The following is a 17,514-nucleotide window of genomic DNA, read 5'->3' as shown; positions in this document are numbered from 1 at the left end:
CTGGTTGGTGTTCACTTTCAAGCTTTACTTCACTAGAGTCAGGGCTCCCGGCGGGGAGAGGAGCATCTCATCTTAAGATATTTGCAGATTTATTCACGGAACTTCCCACACATCTGGATGAGGGTATACGACTTGCCCCCTGGAGGAAAGAGTTAGATGGATCGCTAAAGCACAAAATGTTCCTGTAAAATTGCTTCCATATTTTATTAGACGCAGATGAGCATGAATTATTGTGAAGCCAGCAGGGGACTTTGCAAATTTGGTTCTTGCCTTTTTCCATCAACAACCACCCGCCTCACCTAGATGGTGATGGAAGGACTGATTGAGGGATGCTGGTTTGGGGTGGAACCTTTGAATAAAGAGCTCATTCACTTGTTAATTCATCCAGACATCAGATGTTTATGGAGCACCTGCTGTATGTCAGGGAATGCAAGCGCAATGACAGCTTGCAGGCATCATTCTTGTTGATCAACTTTCCAGCGACACCACCAAGGTCCTTCTGAGATGCGCCATTTTTGTTTCACGGTTATGTTGGGGATGGCTTTTGGGGGAGGAAGCTTCCTTTTGAGCCTCTCACAGTGCCACTGTCTTATGTATGCCATAGAAAAGAAGGCACATTTCACTACCCCTTCACGGTCAGAAATGCAAATTAACATGAAATTCCACTTTCCCAGGATCTCCCGATTTGCATCAAGGTGTGAAACTCCTTGGGGGGAAAATGGACACAGTTGTGCAAAATTGGTTTTCTAGCTGAATAGATCTGATTAGTTTCTTACACTCTGTGTGGCTCTGTCAATTTCTTTTTTCTTTTTTTTAAAATTAATTAATTTATTTATTTATTGAGACAGTCTCCCTCTGATGCCCAGGCTGGAGTGCAGTGGCACGATCTCGGCTCACTGCAACCTCTGCCCCTAGGTTCAAGTGATTCTCCTGCCTCAGCCTCCCGAGTAGCTTGTACTATAGGCATGCGCCACCATGCTTGGCTCATTTTTGTACTTTTAGAAGAGACAGGGTTTTACAATGTTGGCCAGGCTGGTCTTGAACTCCCGACCTCAGAGGATCCACCTGCCTCAGCCTCCCAAAGGGTTGGGATTACAGGTGTGAGCTACCATGCCCCGCCAAAATTTTTTAAAAAAATAAAATAAAATAATCACCCAAGATCTGAGCTGTTGTATAATTAAAAATTTATTCTAGAATAAAGAATTTCCCTGGTTTCTGAAAAGGAGTGTCTAAGTTCTTGGAATTTCGTGAGTGATAGGCGTGTGTGTTATTCACACAGACTGCCCACCCCTGAGTTTACGTTAATGAGGTGACTTGGGATGGGAGCTGGCCATGCCAGGGAGTCCAATCGTGTGATTACAGGGTTGGGGCTTTGAGCCAGGTGACATCAGCCCAGCCTGTGGGGGGTGTTAGGGTGGGAGGCTGGAGACTGAGTTCAGTCACATGGCCAATGATTCAATGAATAATGTCTATGATGAAACCCCAATAAAAACTCTAGACACTGAGGCTTGGGGGAGCACCCTGGTTGATGAACATAGAGGTGTGCCAGATTCTATGGGGAGAGGACCTAGAAGCCATGCATTTGAGACCCTGCCCTCCCAGGCCTTGCCCTTCATGTCTCTTTGTTTGGCTGTCCTGATTTGTACTCTTTGTAATAAAACTGTAATTGTAAGTATAGAACTTACCTGAATTCTGAGTCATTTTAGCAAATTATTGATCCTGAGGAGGATCATAAAACCTCTCCCTCCCAGATTGGTGGCTAGTTGGTCAGAAGTGCACGTGTCTTGGTGACCCCTGAACTGGCCTCTGAAATGAGGGTGGTCTTGCTGGGAACCATGCCCTTAAACCTGTGGAGTTTGATGTTAACTCCAAGTGCCTGACATCAGAATTGCATTGCAGTAATTGCAGAGCCAAGAGAATGCCATGCCATATTTCATTTTGTCAGCCAAGAAATTATCTCTCGAAGGCTTATTTTGTGCCAGGCCTGGTGGTGGGTGCCACAGGTACCACCTAACTGTTGAATGTTATGTTACTGAAGGAATTCATGAGGCTGAAAATAGCACCTGTGTCAAAGGGATGATACTGTGAAAAACACACCGTGATTGGAATTACTATTTTTGGGAGGATGCACAGATTTGGAGGACCAGATTTTCACATACATTCATTAAACCAAGGAAGTCAAAAAACTTCATGAAGTTAAAGGCTGGAAAGGAATTTTTAGCTTTACCTTAAGAGGTGTCCTGTTTCTTAAGAACTTGGAGTCATTTCTTGACGGAGAAAGGATGCCAGTGGCAGACACCATGGTCCTATCCATAAGCTCTCATTGGGATGTTCCAGTTGTGGTGAGTTTGCTGTGGCGGAAATGTTTGAGATCACTGTTAGCAAGGACTTGAGAAGTGCACAAGACATAGTGCAACAAGAGCAGGAGGAAGGGCTTGAGGTCTCCTTGAGTTCCTCATGTGGATGGGTGGGGCCATGGCAGAGAAGCACTAGTAGATGAATATCTGTAAGATCCCATATTGGGGATTTTCCTGTCCTGGGGGCCAACACCTCCATTTCTCTCTCTCTCTTTTTTTTGTTATTTAGTTTTTATTTCACAATTGTAAACTTAACTCTGTAATCCAGCTAGGCATGGAAGGGAACAAGGAAAACATGGAACCCAAAGGGAACGGCAGCAAGACCACAAAGATTCTAGGATACCTCGAGCAAATGGGGTGGAGGGGTGCTCTCCTGAGCTACAGAAGGAATGGTCTGGTGGTGAAGATAAAACACAAGTCAAACTTATTAGAGTTTTCCACAGTCAGCAATGGTGATCTTCTTGCTGGTCTTGCCATTCCTGGACCCAAAGCTCTCCATGGCCTCCACAATCTTCATGCCTTCTTTCACCTTGCCGAAGACCACATGCTTGCCGTCCAACCACTCAGTCTGGGCAGTGCAGATGAAAAACTGGGAACCATTTGTATTGAGTCCAACATTTGCCATGGACAAGATGCCAGGACCTGTATGCTTTAGGATGAAGTTCTCATCTTCAAATTTCTCCCTGTAGATGGACTTGCCACCAGTGTCATTAAGGCGTGTGAAGTCACTGCCCTGACACATAAACCCTGCAATAATGCTGTGAAAGCAGGAACCCTTATAACCAAATCCTTTCTCTCCAGTGCTCAGAGCATGAAAGTTTTCTGCTGTCTTTGGAAACTTGTCTGCAAACAGCTTGAAGGAGACGTGGCCCAAGGCCTCGCCATTAACAGCAATGTTGAAGAACACGGTGGGGTTGACCGTGGCTGATAGTACAGAGCTCCTGGTGGCGGTGGTGTCTGCAAAGACTCTCTCTCTCTTTTTTAAGAGATAAGGTCTCACTCTGTCACCCAGGCTGGAGTTCAGTGGCACAATCGTAGCTCATTGCAGCAGCCTCGAACTCCTGGCCTCAAGCAATCCTCCTGCCTCAACCTCCTGAGTAGCTGCGACTAGAGCTGTGTGCCTCCATGCTTGGTTAATTTATTATTATTATTATTTTGTAGAAATGGGATCTGGCTTTGTTGCCCAGACTGTTCTCAAACTCCTGGTCTCAAGCAAGGATCCTCCCACCTGGGTCTCCCAAAGTGTTGGGATTACAGGCATGAGCCACCGTGTCTAGCCAATGCCTCTATTTCTGAGGTGAACAGTCTCACCGCCCAGAGGAGCATCTGGCTGGCCTTCATTTGTTAAAGAGAATCTCAGCAGAAGGGGAACCACCCATTGGAAGTGGTTAAGCTAAGTCTGGAGGCCCACCCATTCGTAGTGGTTGAGCTAAGTCTGGACATTCAGTCATGGTGGGCCAGGGGCTTGTTAGAACTCCTTGGAAGCAAGAATGGCTGAGTAAACCAGGATTTTGTTGCAAAATGGAGTTGGTCCTGGATTCTCACTTTTAGAGTCACCAGTTGGGGGACCCTTCCAGCAGCCCCCAGGATCAATGACTGAAATGGAGTGGGCAGGCCTGGGGAGCTGGGAATGATGCAGGTGTATCCGAGTTCTGAAGGCAACCTCTACAAGCCAGTGCCAGTGGGTGGAGGCAGACAGACATCCTTCCAGAGCCTGTTGGGGCTAGAGGGAGTCACCATGTCCCCAGAATGCTACCAGGATAGAAGGGGCATCAGAAGAAGCATCACTGGATGGCCTGTTCTCCCATCCTCTGGCGTTTCACAGACTCACCATGAATGGGACAGATTTCACGACCACTCAGGGGCTTTTCAGAAATCTGGGAGTGGGGATGACCCTGTACCTTTTTCAGGTCTGGAAGCAAGAAATATCCCATGGCTGACAGCTCCCACCAGGGAAAGGACAGCTGTATGCAGCATCTCCCTTCTTACCCGGGCACAGACACCGGGGGCTGGAGAAGGAGTGTTGACACCAAGGGACTGGCTATGCTGAGATTCCAAACTCCCCACCTTCTGGGAAGAAATGCGTATAATGGATACATGTATGTTTGAAAATGTGCACATAATGGGTACATATGTGTTTGAATGCATGCGTTGTGTGTATGTGTGTGTGCATTTGTGTGAGTCTGTGTGAGTGCATGAGCGAAAGTGTGTGATATATGAAGCCAGCCCGATGGGGTTTGGTGGCATTGCTAGAAGCCCCTGAGAGGAAGGGAAAATGTGCCTGTTTGTGTGCGTGTCTGTGTGTCAGTAGGGTAAATGTGTGTCTATGTCAGTGTAAGGATACATAACTGTGAGTGTGTGTCTTAGTCCAAGGAGGCTGCTATAATGGAATGCACACATTCAAACCACACATAATCTATCTGGCGGTTCTCATGCACCAGTCCTTGCAATGAACAGCATATATGTTTGAATATGTGCACATAATGGGTACATGCATGTTTGATTTCATGCATATAATGGATACATGTATGTTTGAATATGTGCACATAATGGGCACACATATGTTTGAATGTGTGCATTGTGTATGTGTGTGTGCATTTGTGTGAGTCTGTGTAAGTGCCTGAGTGAATGTGTGGGATATATAAATATATGTGTATGTGAGCTTCGAGTGTGTGCATTTGTAAGTGTGTGTGTATGTTTGAGTGTATGTTTGAACGTGTGAGGTGTTGTGCATGGATTGAGAGCATGCGTGAGATCCTGATTTACTATTTTTTAAGAAAGAGCTAATTCTCAAGAATAAGAACAATAGAAGGAGGACATATTAGAGGAGAGTCACAGAGCAGAAATTCAGAAATCCAGAGTGGATTGAGGGGCTCAGAGAGGAGGAGGGAGAAATAAACGGTAGCCAGGGTGCTGTGTGAATCAGCTGTAGAGCTATTTTAGTACATGCTAGTAGTGGGAAACTTTGGAGAGAGAAAGAGATGTCCAGTGAGGATTTTCAGAAAATTTTCATGAAAGAATTTGTCTAAAGCCCCTGGGCCTCCCTTTTGACGAAACTGATATGAAAGATTTACATGAGTATACATTGCAAGGACTGGCTCATGAGAACAGCCAAATATATTCAGGTTACGCAAGGGAATGAAGGCCTAGCGGCCATTTCTCTGGGACATCCTACTGTGTAAGTTCCAAAGGACACCCAGAGAAGCTGGATATAGATTTGTAAAAAGATAACGTTTTGAATGTCCATCAGGATATGACGAGTTTCTGAGAAAGAAGCCCAAGGGGGCGGAACACCTGTTCCCCTATGACCATTGGCCCGATACCTCCCCAGGGAGCATGGCGGTGTATAGGAATGACATTTGATAGGAACCGCAAAGACACAGCCACATTCATCAAAATATGTTCAGCTGTTTGCATTCACTCTGGCTCAGACATTAGAGGAGATTTCCTGGCGTATGTGACTGAAAGGCCAGAGGCAGGGGGTGGGTGCCAGCATGGGTTTCATTTAGAGTCTGGTGTCATGAAGGTTTCTTCCTATCTCTGCTTTGCTTTCTGTGACGAAAGCTTTATCCCCAGGATGGCTCCTCTTCCTGGGTCTACATCATCTGTGTCACCACAGCTTCATTCCACACCATCTGGATAAACAGGGAGACACTCTGGCCCAAGATGTCAAGGCTGAGTCCCGAGATCCACCTGGCAGACGGTAATGACCATGGATGGGGAACAGGCTCTGCTGAAGGGCTGATGTCAACTGGACCACCTAATGAGCCAGCCTATTGTGGGCTGAATTGTGTCCCTCTGTCCCCATATTCATTCATTGAAGTTGTCACCTCCCAGTGACTACATTTAAAGACGTGTTTAAGTTAAAATGAGATCATTAGTGTGGGCACTAACCCAATATAAGTTGGTCCTTATAAGAGGAGAAGATTAGGACATAGATGTACAGAGGGATGACCATGTGAATACTCAGCAAGAAGACGGCCGTCTGCAAACCAAGGAGAGAGGCCTCAGGAGGAACCAACCTGCTGAGACCTTGGACTTCCAGCCTTCAGGACTGTAAGACAATAAGTTTCTGGGGCTGAGTGGGGAGCCAGTGGATCCTGCCTCACATGTCCATTGGCTGGAAGAGGAGGGAGGCAAGAAGGACTGTCTTTTCTGCCTGATTCCTGAGGTCTCTGCCTAGAGAAGAACAGGTGCAGCAATCTCTGGACTCCTGGTAGTACCAGCCCTCGCCAGTCTCACAATCACAGTGGTTACTCGCTGGCCGTAACAAGAAGGAAAGAGAGCTGGGTGGTCGCCCCCACAGCAGTATCTCCTGGAGAGGCAGAAGTTCCTATTTTAGGAACCAAGGCAGGAGCTCGACTTCCTTCTCAGGGGAGTGGCCAGGGCTGGGCTTCCTTTGGAGACCAGCAAGGTTCAGACACCTGCTGAGTTTGGATCTGTAGCCTTTGGGTTCTACAGGACTCAGCCCCAGTAGCAGCAGGGTTTTTTTTTTTTTTTCTTCTGAGATGGAGTTTCACTCTGTCGCCCAGGCTGGAGCGCAGCAGCGCAATCTCAGCTCACTGCAACCTCCACCTCCCGAGTTCAAGCGATTCTCCTGCCCCAGTCTCCTTAGTAGCTGGGATTACAGGTGCCCGCCAACATGCCCAACTAATTTTTGTATTTTTAGTAGAGATGGTGTTTCAGCATGTTGGCCAGGCTGATCTCAAACTCCTGACCTCAAGTAATCCACCTGCCTCGGCCTCCCAAAGTGCTGGGATTACAGGCGTGAGCCTCCGCACCCGGCCTAAGGCTGGCTTCTTTTCCTGGCTCTGCCCCCACTAAACACCACAGGGGACTCCTGCTCCTGGAATGATCAGAGCCTCCTTGGGGCCAGTTGCCCCTCTGCAGCCACAGATGCTGAGCTGGGACTCAGAGAAGGACATCAGTGATAGCCAGCTTCTTCCCAAGAAGGCCCTGGTGCAGGGCGATGGTGGAGATGCCCCTGAATTTCTGAGCTGCGGGCGGAAGGGTTGGGGGTGCAGAATGAATGGGGGGTGGGACCCAGTGTATATAAAGGGTCAGCCTGAATTTTGAATCGCAAGCTTGGAGGATACAGATCATCTGTTTCTGCAGTCTGACATCCGAAGCCCTGTCCTACACATTCCCAAAGCTCCTCCTTAAGCATCTTGGTGGGCAGTGGGGACTCCTCCCACTCTAGGAACTGAAAACACAGTCTTCCATTCCCAGCATGCCTTGCAGCCTGAGCATGTGACCTGAGCTCAGCCAATCAGAGACGTCTGCTATTCCTGGGCACTCCTTCTGGTGGTGGTGGTCACATGGACCCTGTTGTCTCAGGGCAGCCATGCCTTCCCCAAATGCAAGTGTGTGGACCCCCTAGTACCCAGCCCATCAATTCCCTTCTATCTAATTAACGATCCATCTCTGTTGTTTGCAACTCATAAGCTGGCTGATATGAAAGGGAATGCAGCCCACCAAAGTCAGCCTGGGATGTGGAAGGGGGTCCAGGGAGCAGGGCTGGACACGCCAGGACAGGGCAGCCAGGGTGGGATCCTGGGTCAAATGTAGGGTTCCCCCAAAGTGAGGGAGGACAATGACGGATCTGCTGCACAGCCCGGTGAAAGCAAAATTGTCAGTCTCCAATACCATCCTGCCCCGACTATCCAACAGGTTGTGTGACCTTGGTCCACCGCCTCCACTCTGAGAGCCTGGCTCCTCCTGTATGGACTGGGGGCTAGCGTTGGTAACCTCTGGGGAGCCCCCTCCTCACCTTTGACTCTCTGTCTCTGCATTTGGGCTGTACTGTGGTGGCTGGCGGCTCTGGGTGCTATCTGCCTATCAGTCCAAAGCCTCGGGAAGCAGGCCAGGCCTTGGCCCACCTGGGGAGCACAGCAAGTTTTATTTTATTTTCTCTTTCCAGGCTTTGGCGAAAGGCTGTCCCCGATGGGGGGACAGCTTGGGGGGTTCCGGAAGCAGGAGGGAGATGAGCTCCGGATTGCAGATCTTCAGGCAATCTGAGGAAAAGTAGGAGAATTTAAAGAGTCATGGGACAACCTCCCAGGGAGTCCCCAAGGCCAGCGTAGGGCAGAACCAGGGATGGGGGCCCAGCCCAGGCTGGGGGGGCAGCTACTCCTGGCAGGTATAAATAATGAAACGCTGCAGCTACTGACAGAACCACACCATTGGAAGAGTGCTTGTGAATTCTCTTTGATTTCTCCTCTGCACCTGTGGAGTGCCTGCCACGTGTGTCCCCACCTGCCAGGGAAGCTGAGAGGCCTGGCTGGGTGCTTCGGGTTTGAGCGAGGACAGCAGCTTGGTTCTGGGTTAAGCAGATTGCATGAGAGGTAGCCAAGCATTCAGGCTTCTGCTGGACCCCCCACCGTGTTCCCCAGCCAGTCAGGGCTACCGGGGACCCCTCTGCCCACACTGGCCACTGGGCTAAGATGGGCTTCTGCCGGGGAGCCATTCATGAAGGTGTGTAACACACAAGGCCCAGTCAGGAAGAGAGAAACCACTCTGAGTATTTCAGAGTGAACTTGTTGGTTACCTGGGAATAGGAGGGAGTTAAGAAACAAAAAGAGTAAAATGAGGCAAGCCAGAGATTAGCAACGCAGGAAGCCGCAACCAGCCCTACGGTTGGTAAGACCCAGGGGGAAGTGGATTTCCTGGAGCCAAGGATCTGGGCCGTGGGGTTGGGGGCGGAGCCGTGGCAGGGGCTGACCAATAGGGAGTTGGGACCACAGAGGGAGGGATTGTGACCCTGTAGGAACCACGGCCAGAGGCTTTACCCAGAGGGAGAGAGAGCGGGAGAAATTCCCTGGTTTCTCCCTTTACCCCATCTTCTAGTCTTTTCTTTAAAACTGTGGTAAAAGACACGTAACAGGAAGTTTATCATCTGCGCCATTAAAAATATATATAATAAATATTTATATTATTTATTTATTTATTTTAAGGCAGGGTCTCACTCTGTTGCCCAGGCTGGAGTGCAGTGGTGCAGTCATAGCTCACTGCAGCTTCCAATTCCTGAGCTCAAGCGATTCTCCCACCTCATCCTCCTGAGTAGGTGGGACTAGAGGCACGTGCCACCGTGCCTGGCTAATTTTTAAATGATATGTAGAGATGGAGTCTTGCTATGTTGCCTAGGCTGATCTTGAATTATCCTCAAGCGATCCTCCGGCCTTGGCCTCCCAAAATGCTGGGATTACAGGTGTGAGCCACTGCACCTGGCCGGTGCCACTTTTAAGTGTACAATTCAGTCGCGTTAAACATATTCACATTGTTGTGCAACCATCACCACCGTCCATCTCCAGAACTTAGTCATCTGGCCACACTGAAACTTTGTCCCCATTAAACAACTCCCCATTCTCCTCCCCCAGCCCCTGGCAACCACCATTCAACTTTCTGTCTCTATGAGTCTGACTGCTCTAGATACCTCATATAAATTGAACTATACAGGCTAGGGGCAGTGGCTCACGCTTGTAATCCCAGCACTTTGGGAGGTCGAGGTGGGTGGATCACCTGAGGTCGGGCGTTTGAGACCTGCCTGACCAGCATGGCAAAACCCCATCTCAACTGAAAATACAAAAATTAGCCAGACATGGTGGCGTGGACTTGTAATCGCAGCTACTCGGGAGGCTGAGATGGGAGAATTGCTTGAACCCAGGAGGCTAAAGTTGCAGTGAGCTGAGATCATGCCTCCGCACTCCAGCCTGGGCAACAGAGTGAGACTCTGTCTCAAAATAAATAAATGAATAAATAAACAAATAGAACTATACAGTATTTTTTTGTGTGCAATTGAGCTATTTCATTTAGCATAATGTCCTCAAGTTTCATCCATATTGTAGCATGTGTCAGGATGTCCTTCCTTCCTTTTCTTTTTGTCTTAGAGATGAGGTCTTGCTCTGTTGCCCTGATTGGAGCACAGTGGCATAGTCATAACTCACTGAAGCCTTGAACCCGTGGGCTGTAGGGGTCCTCCTACCTCAGCCTCCTGTGTAGCTGGGATTGCAGGTGAGTACCACCATGTCCAGCTTCCTTCCTTTTTAAGGCTAAATCATCTTCCATTGTATGGGTGAGACCTCATTCATTCATTCATTCATTCATTCATCAATGGACACATGACTGCTTCTACCTTTACATTATTTACAACAGCCACTTGGCTATTGTAAATAATGCCGATACACATGTGGTGTACAAATATCTCTTTGAGACCCTGCTTGCGTTCTTTTGGTTATACACCCAGAAGAGGAATTGCTGGATTATATGGTAATTCTGCTTTAATTTATTGAGGAAGCGCCATACTGTTTTCCAAAGCAGCTGCACCATTTTGCACTCCCACTAGCAGCGCACAAGGCTTCCGGTGTTTTGTTTGTTTGCTTGTTTGTTTAGAGACACAATCTCACTCTATTGCCCAGGCTGGAGTGCAGTGGCGCGATCTTGGCTCACTGCAACCTCTGCTTCCCAGATTCAAGTGATTCTTGTGCCTCAGCCTCCTGAATATCTGGGATTACAGGTGCACGCCACCACTCCTGGCTAATTTTTATATTTTTAGTAGACGGGTTTTCCCCATGTTGGTCAGGGTGGTCTCGAACTCCTGGCCTCAAGTGACCACCCCACCTCGGCCTCCGAAAGTGTTGGGATTACAGGTGTGAGCCACTGCGCCAGGCCATCTTTTATTTTTTTGTTTTCTTAGTAAACTTGCTTTCAGTTTACGGACTCGCCCTGAACTCTTTCTCATGCGAGATCTAAGAACCCTCTCCTCTTGGGGTCTGGATTGGGGCCCCTTTCCTGTAACAGGATGGTAAGGGCGGGCTGAGAAGGCAGCACTGCAAGGAGCTGGTCTGCCTAAGAATAAGGCCAGCAGAAGGAAAATAAAGTCCAGGATTGCAGATGCAGGGAGTCTTGACAACTTTTTTTCTGTGCCTGGATACAGCTATGCCTAAAGCCACCTCTCACTTGTGGGCATTCACAAGTTCCCTCTTTTTTCAGGGCCTGGTTGGGTTGGGATTTCTGTCACTTGCCACTAGAGGTCATGACTGATGCACGTGCCTCGGGGCCCAAGCCCTGGCCTTTGCGCGCCTTCTTGATTCTGTATTCCTTGTGTTGCGGTTCGGGAAGTCTGGTCTTCCAGACAGGTGGTCCCTCTGAATACGCCTCAGTACTTCCTTGGTTTGCACAGAGACAGGCAGATCAGAAGTTGGTGAGAGGCCAGCTGAGAGTTTTTGAGTTGGGAGGATGCACCTTTGCTGATTCTCAGACTTGGTGACATATCCATGGTATCCTGGCTGGTGAGTGGTGGAACTGGGTCTGAGTCAGGCTGTGGGAACACTTGGCTGATTTGCCCACACTTGGGAGCCTGGTGAAGGCAGTTGCGGGGTGGGGGGGGCATCCTTGTTAGACCAGGATGACAGAGCTGTTCCTGTTTTATTTATTATTGCTATTGTTATTATAAATTTATTTAAAAGACGGGGTCTCACTAAGTCACCCAGCCTGGAGTAGAGTGGCACAATTGTAGCTCACTGTAGCCTTCAACTCCTAGGCTCAGGTGATCCTCCTGCCTCAGCCTCCAAGTGGCTAGGACCACTTTTGCACACCACTATGTCTGGCTAGTTTTTCAACTTTTTGTAGAGATAGTCTCACTTTGTTGCCCAGGCTAGTCTCGAACTCCTGGGCTCAAGCAATCCTACCACTTCAGCCTCTCAAAGCCCTGGGATTACAAGCATGAGCCACTGGGCCCGGCTGTTCCTGTTTCTAACATGGCCATAGAGCTGAAAGAATCTTCTCTTTGTTTGGTGACAGAGTGGAGTGCTGGCCCTCGGAAGTCTAAGTGGCCCTGCTTTTGCCGAGACAGGCTCATCTCCTCCCCAGGCACTCAGGAGGGCCGCTACAGGGCACTCAAGGCTTTGTGCTTCAAGGACGGAGCTGGAATGAAGCCCTAGCGGCCCAGCGCCTCATCAACCCCACTGTCATTCACCGTCCTCCCCGATCACTTTGCACATTCAAAAGCTATTTCAGAAATAGCAGCACATCTGATTCTCTTTAATGCACTTCCAGGCAGCACAGATGTGCATCAATGGATGAATGTTCCCTGAACCAAAGTGCTTCCGTGGGCCTCATGGTCCCCTCCCTCGGCACCCACTCCCAGGCCAAGAGCGTCCTGTGAATCATGCATTTGTTCCTGTGATTGCTGTTCACAGAGTGGCAACTCTTGCAAAGGGAGGGGTACAAAGTGAATGTTTAGATGCTGCAGGAGTCGAAGGGTCAGGGACTCTGGCTGGGATGGGGACAGGGAACGGGAAGAAGCAGACCTTGTCAGGGAGTGATGGATGTAGGCTCCTGGAGGGGAAGCTTGCAGAGTCCAGAGCCCTGCCACCTGTTCACATGGCAACGGCACCCTGGCTACAACACCTCCTGCACATGTCCATACATAACAGGCTTTATCCTGAATGGAGAATTTGGCACCTGAAGCAGTCCCATATGGAGCCCAGTTGACAAGGGGGTGGGGTGGGGAGGGAACCAACAGACACAAACAAAGCACTGGGTTGGGTGGGGGGGTGGGGGGGGGCGCAAAATCTCCATGGCTGAAGAGACAGCAAACCAGAGACCAGACTGATAAGAGATGTGTAGATGGCTATACAGCAACTCCCAAATTGAAATGATTGCACGAAGCTCGCTCCAATATCCAAAGGCATAAATTAAGCACTGAGACCGTCTGTCCCTAAAATGTGTCAGTCAGACAGACAGATGACTGAGGGAAGACAGCTGATGTTTCCGTCGTTTGCAAAAATACAGTACTCTGATTTTGAGGGGGAGGCACCAAAATTCGTGATTCAACTTTGAAAGCAATGTTCAAAGTTAAAAAAACAATTTAAAGCTTAAAAAATGTCCCTGGAAAGGAACATGAAGACAAGTGTTATGAAAAGATGAAAGTCTCTCCCTTCAATGAAATGAAGGAAAAACATCGTCGCACCAGCCACGTGGATGCTCCTGACAGCAGTGGTCTCCTTGGGGAGGGTCGGAGGGGCGCTGGCTGTTTTTCCCTGTGGAAGAAGAGCTGGGATGAGAACTCCGGGGAAACCCGCAAGAGTGGATCCAGGCTTTGTGAAGCCTGAAGCTTAGACACTTTGGGGGATTCCCTTTGAGGAAAAGAATATGTAAATACAATATAAGCTTAGGGACGAAAGTGAATGTTTATTTACAATGAGAAAAGAAATCACTACAGGCTGGGCGCGGTGGCTCAAGCCTGTAATCCCAGCACTTTGGGAGGCCGAGACGGGTGGATCACGAGGTCAGGAGATCGAGACCATCCTGGCTAACACGGTGAAACCCCGTATCTACTAAAAAATACAAAAAACTAGCCGGGCGAGGTGGCGGCGCCTGTAGTCCCAGCTACTCGGGAGGCTGAGGCAGGAGAATGGCGTAAACTCGGGAGGCGGAGCTTGTAGTGAGCTGAGATCCGGCCACTGCACTCCAACCTGGCAACAGAGCGAGACTCCGTCTCAAAAAAAAAAAAAAAAAGAAAGAAATCACTACAAAGTATAGACACCCTGAATATTCAGGTCCCTTTCTTCTGCCACCCCTTTAGGTAACTTACTAGACATGTTCGCAGACTCCAACCTGGCTTCTGTCTCCACCTAGAACACTCTATGGCTCCCAGCATCTCCCAACTCTTGCAGGAGCCAAGCAAGCAAGAGGTCCTGACACTGGGGTATCATTAGCTTTACCCAAAATGTGTCTCTGGAAATGAGGGTGCCCAGAAAAGCCATGTGTCTGCCCTGACTGGGATTTGCTTTCAGTGGGATTCAGGGTCTATGAGTGGGAGGCTGGAGGATTTAGAAAAATCCAGAATATCTGTGCTCTGGGATCTGGGGGCAGTTGCCGGAAGGCAGCCTGGCCTGGGTTTGTAATTCCAGTTTGTGGAAATCTGGCCAATTGAATCATACTCTGTTTGCAAAAGAGCCCAAGCACAGGGAGGCAGGCTGGTGAGCACAGGGCCTGGAGACAGCTGTGGGCAGACAGCCGTTCAGCTGGGGCCAGACAACAGGCATCTTGGCTAAGGTATTGAGGTTTTCTTGCCAGGGCTGGTCCTTCGTGTGGGAGAGAAAGTCTCAGGCTGCCCAAGCCCAGAGCCCCCGCCCACGTTCGCCTCCCTCTCCTTGTTCTGATTCTGGGTTAAACAGGCAAATGTGGGGGCATCGGTGGCTTTCTCTAGGAGACCTGCTTATTGGACAAGAAATTAAAGCCAGTTTGCAAGGTGGTCTGTCCATCCGAAGCAGCCAGAAAATATTCATCTTGGCTCTCCTGGGAGCCTGTCTGAGGAACAGAGGATACTAGTCTGTCACCCTGTATGCCCGATAACTGTGTCTCTTAGGGCAAGTCACTAAATTGGCATTGTGGTTTTATTCATCCGTTTCTTTGAACCTGGTTCATGCCAGGTCACCTCCAAGAGAGATGGAACCATTTCACTGTGCCCAGAAAATCAATGTCTGGTGCACAGCCAGCGCTCGATAAATATCACCGGAATGAATGAAAATTAGACTTCCGAGTTTGCTGGGGAGGGCTGGGCTCAGACAGTAGCGAGTTCCCAAGGAAATGGTTGCCTTGCTCGGGCTAGGCTGGATCTGATGGGATCACAGTGAGCAACAGAAGCATGGGTGGGTATCATCTTCGGCCTCCACTGACTGCTGTGGAATCCTGTTAATGTTACTGCTGAAATACCCCAAAGCTGCCCTCTTCTCTCCATCTCTTTGCCCTAGAACTCTCTCTTGCCTAGATGGCCATAGCCGCTTCCTTCACTCTGAAGCCTGGTTGGGTTTCTTCTCTTTTTTCTCTCTCTCTCTCATTTTTATTTTTGATACAGGGTCTTGCTCTGTTGCCCAAGCTAGAGTGCAGTGGTGCGATCACAGCTCACTGCACCCTCAACCTCTTCGGCTCAAGCAATCCTCATCCTCCTGAATAGTTGGGATTACAGGTGCACCACCACGCCTGGCTAATTTTTTTTTTTTTGAAATGGAGTCTTGCTCTGTCGCCAGGCTGGAGTGCAGTGGCGTGAACTCGGCTCACTACAACCTCTGCCTCCTGGGTTCAAGGGATTTGTTATCCTGCCTCAGCCTCCCGAGCAGCTGGAATTACAGACATGTGCCACCACGCCCAGCTAATTTTTGTATTTTTAGCAGAGATGGGTTTCACCATGTTGGCCAGGAGGATCTCAATCTCCTGACCTCGTGATCCACCTGCCTCAGCCTCCCAAAGTGCTGGGATTACAGGTGTGAGCCACTGCGCCAGGCACAGGTGGGTTTTTATAAAGCTCAAACCAACCACCTTCCCTCCCGGCTCGAAGACCTGTCTTCTCCCCCATTAACCAAACACAAACCTCAAATTCCTGAACATGTCACTGAACTCCCCTCCTCCCTACTTCATCTGCCCTCACTCCCACATCCTACTTTGCTACAGATTGTCTGCAGTTTCCCCACCATCCCACACCCCCAACCTGCCTGCAGCTTCAACTTCCATAACTTACTTGGTGAATTCATTTACCAGGGCTGCCTGGAACAAAGTTGAAGCTGGGTGGCTTCAACAACAGGAATTTATTCTCTCACAGTTCAGGAGACCGAAAGTCCCAGATCAAGGTGTCAGCAAGGTTGGTTCCTTCTGCGGGCTGGAAGCGGCTATTTCATTTATTTTATTTTTTGAGACAGAGTCTCACTTTGTTACCCAGGCTGGAGTGCATGGCACGATCTTGGCTCACTGCAACCTCTGCCTCCCAGGTTCAAGCGATTCTCCTGCCTCAGCCTCCCAAGTAGCTGGGATTATAGGCACATACCACCACGCGTAGCCAGGGTGTACAAAATGTACAAATACATTTTTGTATTTTTGGTAGAGACGGGGTTTCACCATGTTGGCCAGGCTGGTTTCGAACCCCTGGCCTCAGGTGATCCACCTGCCTCGGCCTCCCACAGTGCTGGATTACAGGTGTGGGCCACTGCCTGTGGGGATCATCTATACCAGGCTTCTCTCCTTGGCTTGTACATGGCCATCTTCTCCCTGTATCTCTTCACTAAATGATGAACTGTTCTTCTTGCATCCATACCTCTGTATCCAAACTTTCCCTTTCTATAAGGACACCCATCATATTGGATTAGGGCTCATCCTTATAATTTCATCTTGACTAATGTCATCTGCAACAACCCTATTTCCAAGTAAGGTCACATTCTGGGGTAGGATTTCAACATATGACATTTTGCGGGGACACATTTTGGGGGGAAACCCTTGGCATATGTTGTTCCCTCCATCTGGCATGCTCTTTCCTTTTTTTTTTTTTTGTAGACAGAGTCTTGCTCTGTCACCCAGGATGGAGTGCAGTGGCATGATCTCAGCTCACTGCAATCTTCGCCTCCCTGGGTTCAAACGACTTTCCTGCCTCAGCCTCCTGAGTAGCTGGGATTACAGACGTCCACCACTGTGCCTGGCTAATTTTTGTATTTTTAATAGAGTTGGGGTTTCACCATGTTGGCCAGGCTGGTCTTGAACTCCTGACCTCAGGTGATCCACCTGTCTCGGCCTCCCAAAGTGCTGGGATTACAGGCTGAGCCACCGCACCCGATCCATGCTCTTCTTCTTGTCCCTTCCTCCAGTCCCCTCCAAATGCCCTGATAACTCTTCGTTGTCCTGGAAGAGGCTGAATTCATCTTCTTAAGTGCTTCACCATTGTCACTGAATGGCCAACTGCTGTTGACACTAGACTGAGAGCCCCATGAGGGCAGGACCAGAAAGCCCAGCCCTGGGCTAAGGACATTGATAGGTGAGTTAGTTACAGTAACAGCTGCTGTAACAGATAAACCTCACAGACTCTCTGGCCAAACATGCAGAAGTGTTTTTCTTTCTCAAATTAGAGGTGGGGTGTGGGTGGTTGGTTCGGGCTCCTCCTGAGTCTCTGCCAATGTCACCAGCTGGCTCCAAGGGCACCATGGGCATCACTACCCACCTGATAATGTGTCAGAGATGGGAGGATGGATGGGGAGGTTTGCATGGACCAGGTCCTCTCATTCCATTGGTTGGAACTCAGTCATACGACCCTATGTGGCCACGCCCACCTGCAGGGGAGGTTGGGAGATGTTGTCCCTGGTTGGGCAGCACAAGTCCACACTGCAAGAAGGAA

At 49.3% G+C, this 17,514-nt stretch overlaps 1 protein-coding gene across 1 annotated transcript; it reads right to left on the bottom strand.

The window, feature by feature from the left end:
- Nucleotides 1–2,723: 2,723 nt before the first annotated feature.
- LOC126950535 (peptidyl-prolyl cis-trans isomerase A-like) lies at nt 2,724–3,099 on the bottom strand. The gene has a single exon (XM_050784183.1). It carries the CDS (start codon nt 3,097–3,099, stop codon nt 2,785–2,787), a length of 315 nt encoding a protein of 104 aa, XP_050640140.1. The 3' UTR covers nt 2,724–2,784.
- Nucleotides 3,100–17,514: the final 14,415 nt, after the last annotated feature.

The sequence above is a fragment of the Macaca thibetana genome, chromosome 3, assembly GCF_024542745.1.
Source record: "Macaca thibetana thibetana isolate TM-01 chromosome 3, ASM2454274v1, whole genome shotgun sequence".
NCBI classification, from domain to species: Eukaryota; Metazoa; Chordata; class Mammalia; order Primates; family Cercopithecidae; genus Macaca; species Macaca thibetana.
This window is presented reverse-complemented; position numbering and strand designations above follow the sequence as displayed.

Excerpts from the sequence above, each read along its gene's own strand:
- LOC126950535 (XM_050784183.1), bottom strand. The coding sequence starts at position 3,099 with ATGTGTCAGGGCAGTGACTTCACACGCCTTAATGACACTGGTGGCAAG.